Source organism: Thamnophis elegans, chromosome Z (assembly GCF_009769535.1).
Source record: "Thamnophis elegans isolate rThaEle1 chromosome Z, rThaEle1.pri, whole genome shotgun sequence".
Classification (NCBI taxonomy): Eukaryota; Metazoa; Chordata; class Lepidosauria; order Squamata; family Colubridae; genus Thamnophis; species Thamnophis elegans.
The window spans coordinates 107,043,287-107,063,470 of record NC_045558.1 but is presented as its reverse complement, the minus strand read 5'-3'; the positions used below and the strand labels follow the sequence as shown (position 1 = coordinate 107,063,470).

The following is a 20,184-nucleotide window of genomic DNA, read 5'->3' as shown; positions in this document are numbered from 1 at the left end:
AGCCTTTGATCCAATGCAGCAGGGCCCCCTTTACTAAAGTTTCACAGAAACTCTTTCATTTCTAGCTGTTTCCTTCTACCTACTCCTTATCCTTCTTCCTTCCCTTTTCTTCATTAATTCTTTGTTCTTTTTCTCAGGCATCTATAGCCAACGGAATTACACATTAGATCAGCAAAATACATTCATGGCAAACAGGCTGGAGAGAAAGTCATTATGGGTTCTCTCACAAAATGGCCTGAATTTCTTTTCTTCAGCCTGGTTAATTTAGTTGGGAGTCTAGTTGTGTATGGGGGTGGGGGGTGGGGAATTGATTGCAAGTACAAAAGGGAAGAATTTTGTTGAGAAGTATCAAGAAAGGGAAGGACTTAACAATCCCCATCTACCAATTCTCCCTAGATACATTTCTCTTTTTTCTTTCCCATAGTAATGACTGAACTTTCTAAAGTGGCCAGACATCTAAATTATGCTGAGCAATGGATTTTGAAACGTTGGCAGCTTTTTCTCACAATCCCAAATGGCTGGGCTGAGCCATTATATGGATATACACATCCCTAAGGCTATTGTACTTTATGTACTCCAATCAGACTCAATAGCAATACATAGCATTATACTAATTATTAAAATCCACCATGGTCATAGAATGGTGATCAGCAAAAGCTGATGACTTGGCAGATTGGTCATAGAAAATTATTTCTCTTATAAAACTTTTGACTTTTAATTACTTGCCAAATGTAGCAGTTGTATCACATGAGTTGAAAGTCATTTAATGATTATTTGCAAAACACAAGGAAACAAATAAACATGAATGTATATAAGAGTTATTTTGATTAATTAAACATACCTTGAATTTTAAAAGATATCCTAATATCTTGCCTAATTTTGGTTTCAATGTCCATTGTTTATTTATTAGAACAGCTCTTGCTTTCACTACCGATTATAAATTCTTGAATCGTAATATTTTCTCATTTATAATTTAATTTTATCTTTAAAATTATCTAATAAAGTAGAAACTATTATTTTTCTACGTATCTGCTCTTTCCTATTCCCTTGCATCATTCAGTTGACTCATATGGTTTCTTCCAATAACTGGATGTTTCCTATTTATCTGGTACATACTTTAGGATGTCCCCTCACTGCGCAGTTCAGGGCGGTGGTATAGCCAGCCACAACTGTTCGGTCTACCAGTGGAGTCAAGAATATAGGGGCCATGCTGAAGTCATGCTCCTTATAGTTGTACTTTTTACTGATCAAGCCTAGAAGAATAAAAAGCCAAAATAATCATCAGTGGATTCAAGCTCCAATCTTATCGTCAAATTTCCTCGGTATCCTGTTGAATGGGATTGGACTTCATCAGGTGCACATAAGGACCATTCCTGGATCACTTTTGTGGATTTTGTTCTTTCACATAAACCTGATGCAGCCTATTTTAGCAGTTACATGTGATCTTAAGAAAAATCTACACAAATATTCCTGTAACTGACCCCTTAAAATACATATTAGTTTTTCATCCTCAAGATGAATTATTTTGCCAAGTGTGACTTAATTTAAAAAATATATATTTTTCCTGACCCAAGAATATTAATTTAGTCTGCAAACATGCAGGCTGGTATAAAGAAAATTAATTACTTATCTGTTCATTGGGTCAATTTCTTAAGCATCTACAAAAAGTTCTAGATAATCCAGGATTTTTAAACCATCTCTCCTTTGAGTGACTATTTAGCTTCTTCCTCTCTTAAACAAACATTCCCTTTTCTCAAAGTTGGCACTCTACCCCCTTGTACTCATGCTCTTACCATCCTTTGACAGCTGAGCCCATTAATAACTGATTCAAACATGTAGGAAGATTTTCTGTGAAGACAGTTTTGTAGCAGTAGTAATGGAGTTTGCAAGCAGATGGTTCCCCATTGACAGAAACTTTCAGCTTGCCCTCCTCCTTGGCTTTCTCTCATCACCTTGAGGGTTACGGTTGTGACTGCCACTCCTTTTCAATAAGCTACTTATGCTAAGTGAAGGGCAACTTTGCAGCTTTCCTTTCACAGTGACTGATTCATGATCTCTTTTTAAATCACCACAAATCAAGCACAGGATGAGTAAAAGTGGCAGGTGGACTACTGGCTCAATGCCATTTTTCCATGCTCCTGTTTTTCAACTGGAGAAACACCTGGACACCATATCTAGAGACTGTGGTGTGCTGTGATGGACATAATGGATTAATAAGAATTGATTTTTAGGGTGTCTTGGATGCAAAAATATGACTGTGTAAAAATTAACTGAATAATTCAAATGTTTGAAAGAGTGGATATATCTGTTCTTCCTGAGTTTGGAATAAACGACAGTCCCCTCTGCTAGATTTCTTTGGCCTCACTATTTTTTTCAAGCCATCTAGCTATATATGAGCTTACCGCTTTTCTGGATGTTTGCAGTGTTTTTGGAGACCCCAGGTTGCTCACTGAGTCCACAGATATTCTCGCTGTAGACCCGGAAGTAGTATTCATTGCCCATGATGAGATCAGACACTGTGCAACGGGTAAGCCGGTTGTGTTCATATACAGTGAACCATTCCTGAGGATAAAATCAGGGACAGAGAGAAAAAGGATGATAGGGAGGTAAGGAATAGGGTAAGTTTGGAGCTAAACATAGAAATATCTTATTGATCACTGCATTTAGACACCTTAATGTATTTATCATATGAAGTAGTAAAGATTTTACACAAGATTTCATACATTTGCAAACTGATGACCTAATCCCAACTGGGTGGTTTTGATATGATGCTATACAACAATTTGCTGTTTAGAGAGGAGGAGGGGAATGGTACCCAGATTTTCCACAGCAGAAATTACAGGATGGCCCTCAAATCCAGCAGCATTGGAGTATCATGTTTTGAATAAGACATCAAATACTCATCCATTTAAATGGAGAGCATCATTGCGGTCCAGGTACTCAATTATGCACAGGACTACAAACTAACAGAGCATGTTGGCCTACATTATCAAAAGCTGTCATATGCAACTACATACACATAATGGACAGAGAAAGAGGTAGTTCTCAAAAAGCTTGTAATCCAGAGCTTCTTTTCATCTGCCCCAACAGACCTAATTTTTTGTCCTCAAAGTAAAATTGATGGAATGATTAATGTATTTGATCTTTCTTTATTCAAAAAAGGTTCCAAAAGTGAATCTTTTTTTCTGTCCATAGATTATCCCAGCAGAGAAATTTATTGTATCATATCCCCTTACTCAGAACCCTTTCTAGGATCCATAATACAGTGCCTAAAATAAATCAAGGGCATGAGTTGACACACCATGTCTGAAAAAGACACTCTTTCTTAAGATATCATTCTGGGCAGAAAGCAGCAATTACTCTAAATCCCCAAAGCACGTATTTTAGATCTTTTGGTGCTGTTCTCACAGCAGTCTTGGAATTACTGCCTGATCATCTAGCTGTAACTCAATTGGATTTTGACCATAAATTATTCTGGCAAGTGGAACCCCTGCAGTGATAGTGGGTACGTACTTTCTCTGATAATCTCAGCAGTAAACCTGTTGCAGCCCACATATGTTAACCAAGGATGTGCTAAAAATCTGTCTATAGAAGCCTCTCTTTTATAATGTGTTCAGGCGACATTATGTCATCATCAGTTGAGGTGTGTGCATGAGAGAGAATGTGAGTGTGAAATGGTCAACAGTCTGGATAGATCTTGTCTTCTATTCATTCACTTCACTTTTGATAGTAAGGAGCTTAAAGGAGATTCTCCACAGAAGCTCTTAATTTATGAGTAGAAACATATGGACTCTGGTTTTAAGTCACAAAAGTCTTTAAAAACCAAAAGTTGCACTTTGATATGGATCTGGAAAGAGACCAGTAGTCAGTGTAGTCAACTAAGCATACACACAATATGATTATTAACACCCAAATCCATTCTAATGACTTCTTTCAAGAAATTGATTGCCTGATTATATGCCATCATGTCAATCACATAGTTAACACTTTCTTAATAAGGGTCAGAAAAAACCCCAAAATGTTAATAGGTTAGGAAAGGGAGCTATAAAGAAATTGACATTACCATGGTCTTCTTGTCAGCTTTTTGGATGGAGTAGCCAGTGATCTCTGAGTTCCCATCATCCTTGGGAGGCTCCCATTCTACTAAGGCATTGAAGCCCCATACTTCCTTCACCAGAACGTTGTGTGCTGGGCCTGGCTTTTCTGCAGAGGAAATGATGGACAAAGAGACACATTATTATAGAATTATTATAGAAACAGAAGAGCCCAGCTGTAAAGTTATTTAGTATACTCAAAATCATTAAGTGAACAGAAATTGAGTGGTTGGTGGCAGTAAAGGGAATATCTTTATTTTTCAAAAACATGTTTAAAATATATATAGTATAGATAGTTTTTTGAAGTCTCATAGTGGTTTACATTTCTAATTGTGCATTAGAGTGTATTAGTCATATGAATAGCTTGAAATTTATTTGCTATTCACCCATATACATTTTTGTTATGCAGGGGAATCTCTGTATATCTGTTGTAAATGAAGCTACCACCACCTCAGTCTCTGTCTGCCTGTCTGTCTGTTGTTGTAATATGGTTCCTTGTGTAGGTGTGTGTCCTCCATGGCCTAGTTCATACTAGGGCCTGCAGAGCCATGCTGAATCACACAGGAGACAACTGGCTCCGAGAAAGCCATAACATCCTGATAGTGAATAACATAACATTCTGAGATGTGCCCTACCAATGACGTCCAGGATTTCACCATATATAGAAAGAACTTTCCTGAAGCAGTAGATTAGAAATTGTACTTTTACAGGCTGTTTTTACTCACATGCTATTGCTCCTCCTGCCTTTGTTCTATCCCAATAAAAGGGGCTACCAGACCCCCAATCTGGGTCGCTCCATCTCGAGAAAGTTTGTCTCCTGTCTTTTCTCAACATTGGCCTCATGGACGACCCACGGGAACATCACATTTGGTAGCAGAGGATGGTAACTTCACAGTCTGTCTTCCTTCTTTTCCCGTCTTCTCCCTCACCCCCACCCCTTTCTCACCAAGCATGTTGCTAGGAAGATCTGAAGTGATTATTTGCAGAGCTTCAGCATTAAGTTGAGGGAGGCCATCCTTGCTCTGTAATGCCTTCACTGTCTGCTAGTCTGCGCCAGTCAATAGTTTAAGAAGTCAAAGTAATATTCAAACTAGATGCAGGAAGAGCTATTTCTTCACACTGTACAAATGCATGCAAAAGTGGCAGAGGCTGTTATAACTGGCAGGGAGGGAGAGCCAGCATAAGGACCGTAACATCTCACATCTATTCTTTGTCCAAAGAACACTCCAGAAAAATCGCTTGGGCGACACTAAATTTCACTTCAAATCTTCCGTGAGGCAAAAAGAGATTTGGATTGTGAAGGAGGGAGAGAGGGAGGTTTTTTTGGACTGTATTGGGAGGAGTGACATTTGGCTTACCCCATGAAGAATGCTTAAATATAGAGCGAAGGAATATGATCTCACCCTCTTGCAAGGGGGCAGGAAAAGAGCTGGTAAGGGAAGGTGACAGACAGGGGGAAGCATTCAGCAAAGGATAAAACATCCAGTGGAGAGTAAGTAGGTACACTGAAGAGATGTGATATGCCTCCAAATGAGATGAAGAAAGCCCAGAAGATCAGAGAGATCCAGACCACTCTGCACCTCTTACGTATTCCCACATGCTTACTGAACAAAGTCATGTAATGCTTTCTGTCTCTTGCAGACCAGAGAGCGCCAAGCATCTGGGTTTCCCACAGAGATAAGGAAACTAATGGAGTGGCCATGGATTAAGCCTTATTAACAGTTTAGCATAAAGGAAGGGAAGGGGGGAAGAGTCTTCTCTCCTTGATTGCCAAACCCTTTCTGACTCTCCAATTCTTTGGAAGGTAGACGCCTGCAACAGGTTCTAAATGAACATTCTCAACTGCAATTCTCTTTTTTACTGTGGTTATCCTCTATGAACTGTATGCTCAAGAGCAACCACAGCAATAGGAAGGGCCAAGTAATCAATTGCAGAGCCCCTGCTTTACACACTGGTGGTCTCAGATTCCACCTACTGGCATTTCCTATTAAAAGATTAAGTAGCAGGTAATGGGAAAGACATTTTTCTGCCTGAGGTCTTGGAGAACTACTTTTGGTCTGAGTGGACAATCCTCGGCCAAAATAGAAGGCAGGTTCATATATCCCATGTCTGCACAAACTCTCCCCATGCTTCAGAGAGGAAGATACATGTTAGAAAGCAGAGATAATTTTACCTGCAAGGGGACAGGTGGTTTCTGTAAGAAACTGGTTCAAATTACAAGATAGTAAGAAGAAGTTGGAACGCTAAGTTTAGCTTTCTTTAATGACTGTCTTTAAACAGCTATTAAAGGATCTTGCACTGCTTGTGGATTTTAATAAGACAGTCTACTTATCATCTTCCCCATAATTCATGCAGCTCACCAAAAGAGACCCATTTCACTCCTCGAATTTCCTGGCACCCTCCCCAAAGTTGCCCTGGCCAACTCACTTTCAGTAAGCTGTTCACCAGCATACTGAAGTCCTCAAGCCCTCAAGTCAATTGAAGTTGCATATACCTGTTGTTCCCATAGCACTCAATGACAGATAATGCAGGTATTAATTATATGTTGAGAGAACAGATGGGAGTTATTTACATAGAGATAGGAAGGCTACATAGACAGGTATTAAGTACATGAGGATATAATACTAGATGTTCAAAGGGGCTGGAGGTGAGAAATAATTAGCATTAAAGAAATTAAAGACAAATGTTTGCACAAAAATATTTAGGCAAACAGCAACTTGTATTCTTCAGCATCTACTGAAACTATGACTGATGTAAATATCTCAGTAATGAAAATTTGAGACTGTCCATCTTAAGCACACTCTTTCTCTTCTGACCCAAAAACAAACAACTTACCTACTTACTTACTTACTCCCTCCTTCCCTCTCTCCCCTTTTCTTTTTTTTTTCTTTCTTTCTTTTTCTTCCTTTCTTTCTTTCTTCTTTCCTCCCTTTCTTCCTTTTTTCTGTTAGTTTGCAGTTTTGTCTATGAAAAGCAAAGTGGTCCTTACCTACAACACGGATCTTGATATCAGCTTTGTCTTCCATGGTCTCAATATGCACTGAGAGGGTATAGATGCCTGAATGATGTCGCTCAGCCTTGCGGATGAAGAGGATGGTATCAAAATCAGAATCACGGATGTTGATCTCCTTGGGATCAAGAGGATGCCCATCTTTTGACCAGGTGACCTTAGGACGAGGCTTACCCTGGAGTGGATAAAATATTTAGCATTAGCATCGAGGCCTTCCTCTTAGCAGCACTCCTTTCACTTTCCAAGAGAATGTCACTGACCCACAGAAAAAGTAAATTTGTACAACATTGAGAGTGATTTGATGATTCAGAATCAATAATAAGGTGGAATTACTGCCCAAAGTGGATGAGGTTTGCATTGCAACTTGGCATATTTCTTTCTGCCTTGCTACATTATTCACAGGTGTACTATGCTATATTTTTTTACAAATATACTCCAAAAGTCCAAAGAAGCAACCTGAAGAGTTCAAGGATAGCTACAGCCATGTTAATTAGAATGAAGGTTATATACTCCTCATTACAGTAACTAAATAATACTTAGTTATAATGGAGATTGTGTATTAGTGAATCAGAGGCTACTTGATACTTTCTAATGGGAGCCAATGGTTGAGAACCTTTAAAACATTTTTTGAATGTTAACAAACCTCAGATATTATTAAAGGGAAGAGCTGATGAAAAACTCTACATCTTTTTGAAGGAGAGAAAGAGAATTGAGAAGAGAATTAACAATTTGAAAATGCTACCCAGCCTCTTGATTTTTGCTATTATTCAGCATGTCACACCTATGTTTCTCCAAGAATGTCATGGCTAGAGAAGGCCTCCCTGCGAATCTATCTGATAAGGAGAAGGTGAAAATATGAGGCAGTTTAGGAATATTTCTCAATAGAGGCAGTGCTGAGTTGACATGGGTGGACTCTAAAAAAAAAATTCTGGAAAGGAGAATGTAGATGGAGGAGAGAGTAGGACTGGCAACTGAAAATCGAGTTAAACAGGGTGAGCTATTGAACCTCTTTTAGAAAAGAAGAATGTTGGTGGGTTATCCCAAGATGGATTTAAAAACTGTGATGTATTCAGGCTTGCTGGGTCAAGAGAACGTTGAACAGTGTTCATCTGCAAGAATGGTCAAAGTCTGCAGAGTTCCAATATAGTATCAGAACTTTTTTAGTATAATATCAGCATCTAAAAGTAGTAGGGACTAAAATGACATGCCCATCCGATTTTCATCCACCCACCCACCCACCTACTCCACACACACACTGGACACTGCTGAACCTCAAGTATGCTGAAGAAAGATTGAGAAACAGGGAGGAAGACTGTATTCTACCAGCCAATACTGCATTTGCAGTAGCCAATCCGAGAGACAAAGAATGCTGGCCAAGACCTTTTAAAGGCTCTAAATAAACATAGTTACCACCTTTAGATATAAAGCAATATATGAGGATAATACACCAACATTATAGATTGCACAGCATGCCATTTGACACTGAATTAATTAAGCGGCAGTTGAGGAGTGAAAAACTTCCTCTGAGCTTTTTCCATTTGAAATCCCATTATGACTCCATTCCTTACTTGCTAATATCAGCGGGAGAAAGCAGGAGGGGCCAGGTTGCTAAGGAATGTTACTGAATCAGATGTAGATACTATTTGACTTAAGAGGATGGGGAAAACATTCTAAAGAATGTGTTAATCCATGTTTCACATCAAATCCAGAGACCTCATGAAAAGTTTACGATACTATGACTTTGTAAATTTCTCTCCTTTCTTAACCAGTTGCCTACCTGGAAGGGGATTACCAGGTTGATTTGCTCCCCAACTTTCTTGATGTATGTCTGTCGGAGATGGCGAGGGAGGCGGATCTTGGGTTGTTCTATATGAAGGCAAAAGAAAGTACATGGGGGAAAGAACTCAAAAAACATGCTGGAAGACACTTGATGGGAAGATTGGGAAAATGGCACTTTGGGGGATGTCTGGTATCATAGCCACGCTTTATGAATTACTAACATAGAGCCAGAAGTATGAGTGGAATTCTAGCAACCCAGAATCATCTAGAGAAGGTCCAAAATCATCATGTCCAACTTTCTTCCCAACATGGCTGTGCTGGTTAAAGGAGATGCTAGATATATCTATCTAGAGTACCAGACAGAAATGTTCTGCTACTGTAGGTATTTAATTGATATCAAGCTTATGGAGGTGGGGCTGGAAAGGACCTATTGAGGGGCTTGTCGTGCTTTTTTGTTGTTGCTATATTTGGAAGAACAGAATAGAAAATCTGTGCCCCAATTATCCATTCCAAAATGAAAACAACTAAGATGACTTATAAAATTCCAAAACTATTAATAATTTTTTTTAAAAAAAATCAGTCAGGGGCTAAACTATTTGGAAATATCTGGATGAAATTAATAATTGCATGAAGCCTTAAAAAAAACCAGAATGACTGCTTTTAATCAAGATAGGAATGTACCTTTTGCTTGAAAATTTTAAGAGGAAATCATGGGCAACACTCTCAAATTGATTCAGGATCATAGTGGGGCAAACATTTTGAGAAACCTGATGTGTATTGAGTCACCCCATTGTCCCACAGGAGCTCAAAATCTCTTCTTATAAAATAATTTGATCCAGGAGACAAAACAAGCTACTATGTTTTTTTGGTTAACATCTCCAAATGCTCAAAGTGACTCACCAACAATCTCACGAATGGTGACAGGCTGTGGTAAAACGGCTGGCAGACTCTGGCCTGCAATATTTACTGCAATTACACGAAAGAAAAGCTTCTCGCCTGTTGGAAGTCCTTTGGCAGTAAAGCCACAGCGTTCTACAAGCTCTGTATTAGCAGGTATCCATTCATCGCCTGGAAAGAGGGTGGAGTGCAAGATTAGGAGAGAAAGTATAAGTGGGAGGTCAGAAGCCTTTTTTCCCCTGAACTGTTTTGGCCAATGGTATGTTTGGGAGGGGTATTCCCCAGGGAGTTTCCAACCATGATGTCATAAATATCAAGGGGGCAGAAAATAAAAGAAGAGAAATACTGTATATTCTGCTGAAGTTTGATCTGGTCCTTGATTTCCAATTGGCACTTGTGGATGCTGCTACAGGACTAGTGAAGGTTTGGCCCAGTTCAGACTACATCAGCCTTGTCAGGTAGACCAGGCAGGAGGCACAACCAGATGAGCTAACTCCATTTTATTGTAAAGTTGCATTAAGAGAACCTTGCAAATCATTTCTTTCCCTGCCCCCTTTATAGCCCAAGAAACTAGGAAGGGTCCCTTCTGAGATGTTTGCCACACCCACATTCTCTTTGGGGCTAAGTTGCCTTTTATCTGAATGTTCCTTTGGATGTGTCTCTTCTCCCTAACTTCCAAGGTTACTCCCACTGCCATTACAGACTATCTTGCCAGAGGTAAAAAGAAAAGAAAAGAAAAGGGGGGGGGGGACAAAATAAACAAAGGGAGCAGTTAATCTGGTCTCCATCACTCTGGAGAACTTCTTCAATTGTTTAAACCAGAGAGCTGTAAAAGGGCAATGCATGGCATACAAACTCAGAATTTCTTTTACTGGTAGAGAAACTCACTCCCTTCCTTGCAGTATTCAATGAGGTAGCCATCAATGCCTCCTGCACCGATTCGGTCTGGAGCACGCCATTTCAGGGTAGCTGTCGTATCTGTTACATCCTCCACAGTGAGATGAAGGGGCTCACTGGTGGGAGCTGAAGCAGAATTGAATGGGGAGCGATATTAGTAAAATGATAACGGTAAAAATATAACTACACGTACGCACACATAATTATCATTTCTTGGTGTATAATGAACAATAAGGAACAACCATCTGCCCATACTTTTGCCAGTTTTGTGCCTTTTTTCTAGGGTCATCCTTTTCTTGGTACTTTAGACAGCAAAATGCTTTAAAAAGCAAAACAAAAATATTGTTGAATGTTCATGCACATCTCTTAATCTATTCATGTTAACCCAATTGTCCTTAATGACTGAATCTTTTGCAGATGATTCTATAATACAAGCAATTTGTTGTTTATTTATCTATTAATTTTTTCTGCTGCCCATTTCACTGATAAGGTGACTCTGGGCATATTTCCCGATCATTACATATGTACTGCTGGATTCAGAAAAATACAAATAATAACAGATTTGCAATTTGGGTGTTTGTTCTCAGGAAATGGTTATGGTTATTCAAAATGCATTTTCATGGAAACCTATATCATTATTATGAAAATGCAATCTGAATTCATTTCGCACATATCCAGAATTTAAAAAAAAAAAACTCCAACAGAAATCTCTGGTGTTGACCTGGAATTCTCAACTCTTCTTCATGATCAGCTCTTTGGCTGCTAAGTCTAGCTCCATAGTGGTGTGTAAGGGAAAGGACAAGTCCACCTTTTCTACCTGTTTCAGTGTCTCATTCCGCTCCTGCCTTGCCCTTGCCAGTATTTTATCCCAAGCCAGCCCTTGTACTCACCAATAGGCATGAAAGGTTTGGTATTATGACTGGGTTGAGAGATTCCAATGGCATTGGTTGCAAAGACCCGCATCTCATAGAGACACCCTTCAATCATCTTGGTGGACTCATAAGTCAGCTCAGTGTATACTTCAAAATTCAGTTTCATCCAGCGCATGCTACCCTTCTTCTTGCGCTCCATCAGGTAACCTGGAGTGCAAAGAAGGTGGGGGGGGGGGGAAATGATGTATGGTGAAAGAAATTTCTATAATCAGTATTATCTAATCAATAGTTATCGGATGAATGGATGGGTGGGTGGATGGATGGATAGATAGATAGATAAACAGACAGACAGATAGGCAGATACATATAATACATATACATATAGATAGATATAGATATATGCATGGAACTTATTATAGCCTAAAATTTTAACCACTTGCATTCTGTTGACCATTCAGAAATTTTCTATATTAATTCTTAACTTAGAGTTTAGAGTGATTTTTAGAATGTTAAAAAGATGCACAATGTATTCTGATATAGGTAGTCCTTGACTTACGACCAGTAACTTAAGAACCATTCAAAGCTATGATTGCCTAAAAAGAATCCTTACTTATGACCTGTTCTTGAAGTTATGACTGCCACACCACCCCTATAATCATATGATTGAATTTTAGGTGCTTTGTAACAGGCTCACATTTATGACTGGTTGCAGCATTTTACAGTCAGATGATCACATTTTGGGATCTTTTTTGCTGTTTTCTGGCCAAAGACACCCATTAGACTTATGACCATGTCATTTGTTTAACAACATTTGATTTGCTTAACAAATACGGTGACCCACTTAACAATATTTGTGACAATGGTCACAAAATTGAGTTCAGTCATGTGGCAACTTTACTTACAATTGCAATTAGACTCAGTTGTGATCATAAATTGAGGACAACTAGTATTTACTGGTTCTCCAGGAAAATTATGATCTCCAGATTATTTCTGAAAAGTAAGATCCCAATTACAGGTAGTCCTTGACTTACAACTACAATTGAGCCTAGAATTTCAATTGCTAAATGAGACAGATGTTAAGTAAGATTTCCCCCATTTTAGGATCTTTTCTGCCACAATTGTTAAGAGAATCAATGCATAGTTGTTAAGTGAATCTGACTTTCCTATTGAGTTTGCTTTTAAAAAAATTTTTTTTTTATTTTTTTTATTCTCTTGCATACCATTTTAAGTATACATTCACATAATTATTTTTCATATTTACATTTATCATTGTTATACATTTGTTATTCCATTTTATAGGTTATAATATAAATATACAGTTTGGGTTGCTTTGTTTACCATCCCTTCCTCCTGTTGTAACACCACCTTATTTTCCCTTTCTTTGCTCCCTCCCTCCCTTCTCTACTTTCTTCCTTCCTCCTCTCCTTTTCCTTCCTTCTTCCCTTACCTTTCTCCTACTCCTACTCTTCCTCTTCCCCTTCCTACCCTCTCTCCTTCTCTTCCTCTCCCTTCCATCCTCCTCTCCTTACCTCTTTCTTCTTTCCCCCATCTTCCTTTCATTCTCTCCTCCTCTCTCTCTTTCTTTTCTATTATTATAGGTGTCTCTTTTGGGTCTCAGTTTATATTTCCTTGGGATGGTATTTCGGCAAACCCAAATATAATTGGTATCTTTTTTTTGTTCCCTTACCTTCGCTAATCTATCCTATTTATATTTCCTTTCCTATTGGGTTTGCTTTTTTTATTTTTTTTATTCTCTTGCATACCATTTTAAGTATACATTCACATAATTATTTTTCATATTTACATTTATCATTGTTATACATTTGTTATTCCATTTTATAGGTTATAATATAAATATACAGTTTGGGTTGCTTTGTTTACCATCCCTTCCTCCTGTTGTAACACCACCTTATTTTCCCTTTCTTTGCTCCCTCCCTCCCTTCTCTACTTTCCTCCTTCCTCCTCTCCTTTTCCTTCCTTCTTCCCTTCCCTTTCTCCTACTCCTACTCTTCCTCTTCCCCTTCCTACCCTCTCTCCTTCTCTTCCTCTCCCTTCCATCCTCCTCTCCTTACCTCTTTCTTCTTTCCCCCATCTTCCTTTCATTCTCTCCTCCTCTCTCTCTTTCTTTTCTATTATTATAGGTGTCTCTTTTGGGTCTCAGTTTATATTTCCTTGGGATGGTATTTCGGCAAACCCAAATATAATTGGTATCTTTTTTTTGTTCCCTTACCTTCGCTAATCTATCCTATTTATATTTCCTCTCCTATTGGGTTTGCTTTTCAGAGGGTCACAAAAACTAATCATATCATCCTGGGACACTGCAACCATCATAAATATGACTTAAGTGTCTGAATTTTGATCACGGAACCATGGGGATGCTGCAATGGCTGTAAGTTTAAAAAATGGTCATTTTTTGGTCATACACAAAGAAAAGGGTTCCTAATTTTCTCCCACATCCCAATGTTGGATATATCCCACAGGGGGACCAAAACATGAAGCAATGCAGAGGTGGGTTGCCAATTTTTTTACTACTGGTTCGGGTGCACAGAAGCATCTGGGCGGGTGGGCAGAGCCTCCCACCACCATTACTACCGGTTCGGCCAATCCGTGCCGAACCGGCAGCAATCCACCTCTGAAGCAATGTCTGAACCTAGTCAAGACTAGGATTACAAAAGGTGGCAATGCTATTTTAGTTTTAGTTTCAGGGAAGCCAAATAATCAAAATATTATTCAATATGCTAGAATGGTGAAGGGCAGACCCTTTAAAAGAAAAATAACTGTCAGAGAAGAGCAAAGATGTTTTTGCAATTGTGAAGCTTTTTCATTGTGAGGATAGATTTGCATGGCTTTCTCCATGTTATATTAACCTTTAGCATTCAGAGGCATTAGGCCAGGGGATCTGGAACATTGAGTTGAGACTCCCTGGGGATGGCAAGCAATTCTTTTCTTAAACCTATTCAAACTTGCACAAAAAAAAAAAAATCAGGTGCCCTGCTAAGCCTCATTCTGGGCTTTGCTCTTCGTTTAGCTTTGAATGAGCTCACAGCAGGTATCTCTTATACCACAAAATTTGAGACGTATGTATTAACACTAAATGTAAACAGCTGTAAATTTAAATTAATTTAAACTATGTATGTATGTTTAATAAACTACTAGATGAATGTATATCAAAATTGAGTGGAAAATGTATTTCTTGCCCAACATTAGAACAATTAATTTTATTTAGGAGAGACATCACATCAATTCATTTATCTTTTTAGGGTGATCTCCTAGAAAGTTACAGAATCTCTGTGTTAGGCAATGCTATAGGCTTCCATCTCTGTGTTAGGCAATGCTATAGACAGAGAGAGTCAAGGAGTAGGATGAGATTATCCTTATTCCATGGCCTAGGAAGACCACCATTCCCTAACTTTAGTTCCCATGTGTCTGAATAGCCACCCACATTAACTTAAAGTACTCACCAGTAATAGGCATACCACCATCATACTTGGGTGGTTCCCATACCAAAATGGCCCAGTCCTCTCCCACAGAAGTGACACGGACAGCTTCAGGAGGATCGGGAACATCTGCCAAAGACAAGGAGCAAGAATGTTCTTCTTGTATTTCCCCCAAAATATGACCTACCCTGAAAGTTACCCCTAGCTTAATTTTTTTACATGTGCACCCAATATAAGCCCTAACACCACCACCTAAATAAGCCTGTTAAGATCCCATCCACTCCGGGGTGCACGGGATGGGGCAAGGCACACAGGTAAAAATTAAGCTAAGATTGGAATGGGGGAATTGAGTCGACCTACTTACCAGGCCTTGAACATCCTCACACCTTCCCTGCCTTGCTGGTCCACTTCTACAGCCACTTTCCACCACTTGCATGGCGATCCATTTTTTTGGCTGCAGAGGCCTTTCCTGAAGGCCTCTGACAGCGAAACAGAGGCTGGGGTGACGCATGCAAGTGGTGACAAGTGGACACAGAGGAAGTGGGCTGGCAGCATGCTCCTGCTGACCAGGGCTGTTGGTGCTGCTGCCCTGAGGTGAGTCAGTGGAAGACGTCCCTCAAAAATAAGTTCTGGTGCCTTTTTTGGTGGCAAAAAAATAAAATAAAACTGGATCTTATTTTCAGGACAACACGGGGCAGTGAAGAAATGCCAGGCAGAAAGAAGGCACCCTACATTCGCATTGATCTACTAACTCACCCACAACTTTGATGTTGAGAAAGGCAACGTCTTCGCCCACCGGATTAGTCACCTTGATAGTATATGTGTCTTCATCAGAGCGCTCAGCACTCTCTATCACAAAACTGCTCAGCTCTTGTCTCTCTTCTATACGGACCCGGCCTTCTTTTTCTGCAAAAACCTGAAGCAGAAACAATCAAGGGGATCTAGGAATTTGCAAACTGGAAATAAAATGTATGAAGAAGCCAAGATTTCTGAGAACAATAGAATGTTCAGCATTTCAGAAATATGGGCTGTTGCTTTAAAAACCAAAACAAATTTCAATGCTTCTCACAATAGGCCAAGCAGTTTTCAATAGGGTAAGGTGACCAGATGTCCCGATTTCAGCGGGATAATCACGCTTTATAACAATTTGTCCCGTGTCCCGGCCCGTTTTCAAAAAGTCCTGATTTTCTGGCTTCATGTTGAAAGCCCAGTGGATTGCCCCTAACCAGGGCAAGACAAAAGACACCCTGTCTAATCCCTCTCTGTCTCTGTCTCAGTACTTTCATTGAAGATATTAAAACGTTAAAGCAACAAAATGGACCCCCCCGCCCCTTTTACTCACTTTTATAAGAAAAAATGACCAAGTACCATAGAGCTCCAGGAAACACGTGGCTAGAGAGGGAAGCGACTGTTACTTCCTGGATTTTCCAGAAGGGAGGGGCATGGAGGTTGGAGGTCTGCTCCAAAATGGTGGCAAAGTTTCTTTGAAAAATATTTCCCTGACTAATTTCACCATTTCAATTTTTTCAGTTCTTTGTATTAACATCTACATCATTCTGGGTTTACTTGGAGTGCAAGCCTGCTGGTAAGTGAGCTGGGTTTTTTTCTTTTATTTTTTTAATGTATTTTAAAATAATATTTTATTTATTGTGCATAGGATTTTTTAAAATCCTATGTGGATTCTTTTTTTAAATTGTCTTAGACTATTTTAAAAAAGATTCTATCCAAAATAAATTGAAGTGAAACCATGTTTAAAAATTCTATGCACAATACTTTGAAATATATTGTGCATAGAAAGAATAGTTTGAAATGTTTTACTTCAATTTATTCTGTGTGAATTCTTTTTTTAAATTGTCTTAGGCTATTTAAAAAAAGATTCTATCCAAAATACAAAATACCAGCTGCAGTTATTCACTTAAGAACTATGGCAAGAAAGGTGGTATAATGGGCTTAATGACCAAAGTTACAATGGCATTGAAAAAAGTGACTGATGACCATATTTCAGACTTAGCGACATTTTCACACTTAGCGACCATTGCAGCATCCTCATGGTCACATGATCAAAATTTTGATGTTTGGCAACAGATTCGTATCTATGATGGTTTCAATGTCCTGGGGTCATATAATCACCTTTTGACAAAGTCAAATGGGGAAACCGGATTCACTTACGTTACTAACTTATCAGCTGCAGTTATTCACTTAAGAACTGTGGCAAGAAAGGTGGTATAGTGACCAAAGTTACAATGGCATTGAAAAAAGTGACTGATGACCATTTTTCACACTTAGCGACCATTTTCACACTTAGCAACCATTGCAGCATCCTCATGGTCATGTGATCAAAATTTTGATGTTTGGCAACAGTTACAATTTATATTTGTAAATTGTAGTTATGTTGAATATTACAATACTATTTTTGCGTTGTATGAAAATTTTTGTTGCTCCCTATAAAATTTTTAATCAAACCCCCTCCCCCCTGGGTCAAAGGTGTCCCTCTTTACCAATCTGAAAATCTGGTCACCTTACAATAGGATGGACCTGGAGCCTTACAAAATTATTGGCGTAATACATTATCCTTGCTGAGCCTGGAAAAAGGATTGGGTGGTTTGGCATGTTATATGAATCAGCTCAGCAATTTAAAAATATGTACATTTAATTATTTTAAACAAAGTGTATTTTTTTTCTCTTGGCCTCAGCTATTAACAAGCTGCAATGTTAAAAAAAATATTTAAAATAAACTTTAAACAGAACAGGACTGATATGATTAGATTTAGAATATATATACCAGGGACTATAAGATTTTTTTTTTAATGATAAAAAGCTTTAAAACCACTTCATGGAACAATCAGCTAAATACTAATTATTGGCATTAATTGAATCTGACTTAGGAAGTGATGATTCTCACAGAATCATCAGAATGTTGTCATTGGAAACATTATTTTACTGACAATTTAATTGTGCTTACAATATTTTAAGAAAATGGGGACTTTTATTATTAAGCTTGATTTACCAGACAGGTTTAAAAAAAATAAAAGAAATAAAATCTCCTAAATAATAGTAAGTAATGTCTCTTTAGTCCTTTTCAGTTTAATTAGGATTGTGAAAAGCACTAATGAAGTACTTTGTAACAAATGGAAGCATGAAGAAAACCCTTCCCTATGAATCATTACAGAAATTGGAATAGGAATCATTCAGATATTTCACGAAAGAGTACTCCACTCGTCTGCTCACAATAGGACACCTTATGCCACCAGGCTTCAAATATGGGGTTTGGACAACCTAGAACTATGCCGCCTATAGTCTGACCTAAGCATAGCACACAAAATTGTCTGCTACTACATCCTACCTGTCAATGACTACTTCAGTTTCAACCGCAATAATACATGGGCAAACAACAGATACAAACTCAAGGTAAACCGCTCCAACTTGATTGGAGAAAATATGACTTCAGCAACAGAGTGGTCAATGCCTGGAATGTACTACCTGACTCTGTTGTTGCATCCTCAAACCCCCATAACTTTAACCTTAAACTGTCTAGCATGGACCTCACTCCTTTCCTAAGAGGTCTGTCAGGGGGCATGAATAAGCGCACCAACGTGCCTACCATCCCTATCCTTTTGTCCCCATTTATTTGTACCCATTTCCTGTGTTCATGTCCATGTTTATACTTATACCTGTTATCTCATACATGATTGACAAACTAAATAAAAAATCATTTATTTGCCTAAGGATGCATGCCGGGTTCCAAGGTCGCTTCCAGCTGTCTCCAAACTGTGTCCATAGCAGTGGTGGGTTGCAGGTGGTACATCCCCATACAAGCGTACCAGAGCCTGCCCGGAGCACTGGATACCATTCCCGTATGGTGCTCCAGAGGGCCCACCCTCTCACCCAAGCTCCTTACCAGTCTTTTAAGTCTTCAGCACTTCCACACACGGCACGTATAGTGCCTGCGCGATGCTCCACTGAGCAGCTGGAGTGTCACGAAGGTTCTCAGAGGTGCTAAGATGCATGGGCGTGCATGTGTGTGTGTGTGCGGTACATGCATGCTGAGCACGTCCATGTGGACAATGCCGGGCCCGTTCCAACCATATTGGTTGGAACAGGATCCGGAACCCACCACTGGTGCAGAGACAGCCCGAAGAACCTTCCAAAGCAACCTCAGAAGCTTGTTCTACTCTTACAAAAGAGAGATATGGTTTCTGCTCTATAATTATGAGCACGTCCATGTGGACAATGCCGGGCCCGTTCCAACCATATTGGTTGGAACGGGATCCGGAACCCACCACTGGTGCAGAGACAGCCCGAAGAACCTTCCAAAGCAACCTCAGAAGCTTGTTCTACTCTCACAAAAGAGAGATATGGTTTCTGCTCTATAATTATGATCCCCCTCCATTTAAAAGCTTTGCGTGCCCTTATTAATTTAGATTTAATTTGATACATAATTTTCTATTGGGAAATTATGACTTAAGACCTAGGCTGGGCAAAGCAGGTCCCACCTTGAGCATTTAAAGTTACTAATTGTGATGCTATCATGGACCTGCTATTTCCATCAGTATCCTCCCAGATTCCATAATCTGGAAGAAGTTAATTTCGAAAAAGGGGCAGTGTTGCAAATTAGTTACCATTCTTTGCTTTACCCCGCCTAAACGGAAGCTTTAATATGTTTTACTTGGAGCCAACAAATACTTACTTCATTACCCTTTATCCAAGTTGCTGTTGGTGCAGGTTCTCCAGTGATGTTCACGTCCAGCCGCAATTTGTTACCAGCAACAACGACAATTGTGTTTTCATTTGTTTTCCCTGATCCACAGTCTAAATGGATCTTGGGGGGTTCTGGGAAAACCAGAAGGGACAGTGAAACAATTTCTCCTCCACGATAGAAATGCAATTACCTGGTATTTTGAGAAATGATATCAATAGCTACTAACAACTCTTGAGAGAGCAAACATGGAGTGGCTGGTTTGAGTTCCTTCCTTTCTTTCTTTTTTAATTGGAGCCTCTTTGTTGGGGGTTGTCATTATAACCTTTCTCTTGACAATTAGTTGCCTACCTATGCTCTCACACAGAGATGACTTTTTAGGGAGAACTGCTTGTAACCCTGGATCTACCTCAGCTGGAGCATTGCTTAGTTTGTGTCAACAGCTCATAGCCAAACAAGAAAAAAGAAGAGCTATTCCTTAATGAAGATAATTATTTCCATT

At 39.2% G+C, this 20,184-nt stretch overlaps 1 protein-coding gene across 1 annotated transcript in view; it reads right to left on the bottom strand.

Annotated features, from left to right (window-relative positions):
* MYBPC2 (myosin binding protein C2) overlaps positions 1-20,184 on the bottom strand; it is a 40,158-nt gene that overhangs the window by 729 nt on the left and 19,245 nt on the right. The window contains exons 17-27 of the mRNA XM_032235950.1: positions 19,674-19,816; positions 15,743-15,902; positions 15,011-15,115; positions 11,568-11,756; positions 10,669-10,803; positions 9,784-9,951; positions 8,882-8,970; positions 7,084-7,279; positions 4,064-4,203; positions 2,403-2,562; positions 1,117-1,253 (exon numbers count right to left, since the gene is read on the bottom strand). Coding sequence (XP_032091841.1) covers positions 1,117-1,253; positions 2,403-2,562; positions 4,064-4,203; positions 7,084-7,279; positions 8,882-8,970; positions 9,784-9,951; positions 10,669-10,803; positions 11,568-11,756; positions 15,011-15,115; positions 15,743-15,902; positions 19,674-19,816 — 1,622 coding nt within the window. The remainder of the gene's footprint in view (positions 1-1,116; positions 1,254-2,402; positions 2,563-4,063; positions 4,204-7,083; positions 7,280-8,881; positions 8,971-9,783; positions 9,952-10,668; positions 10,804-11,567; positions 11,757-15,010; positions 15,116-15,742; positions 15,903-19,673; positions 19,817-20,184) is intronic.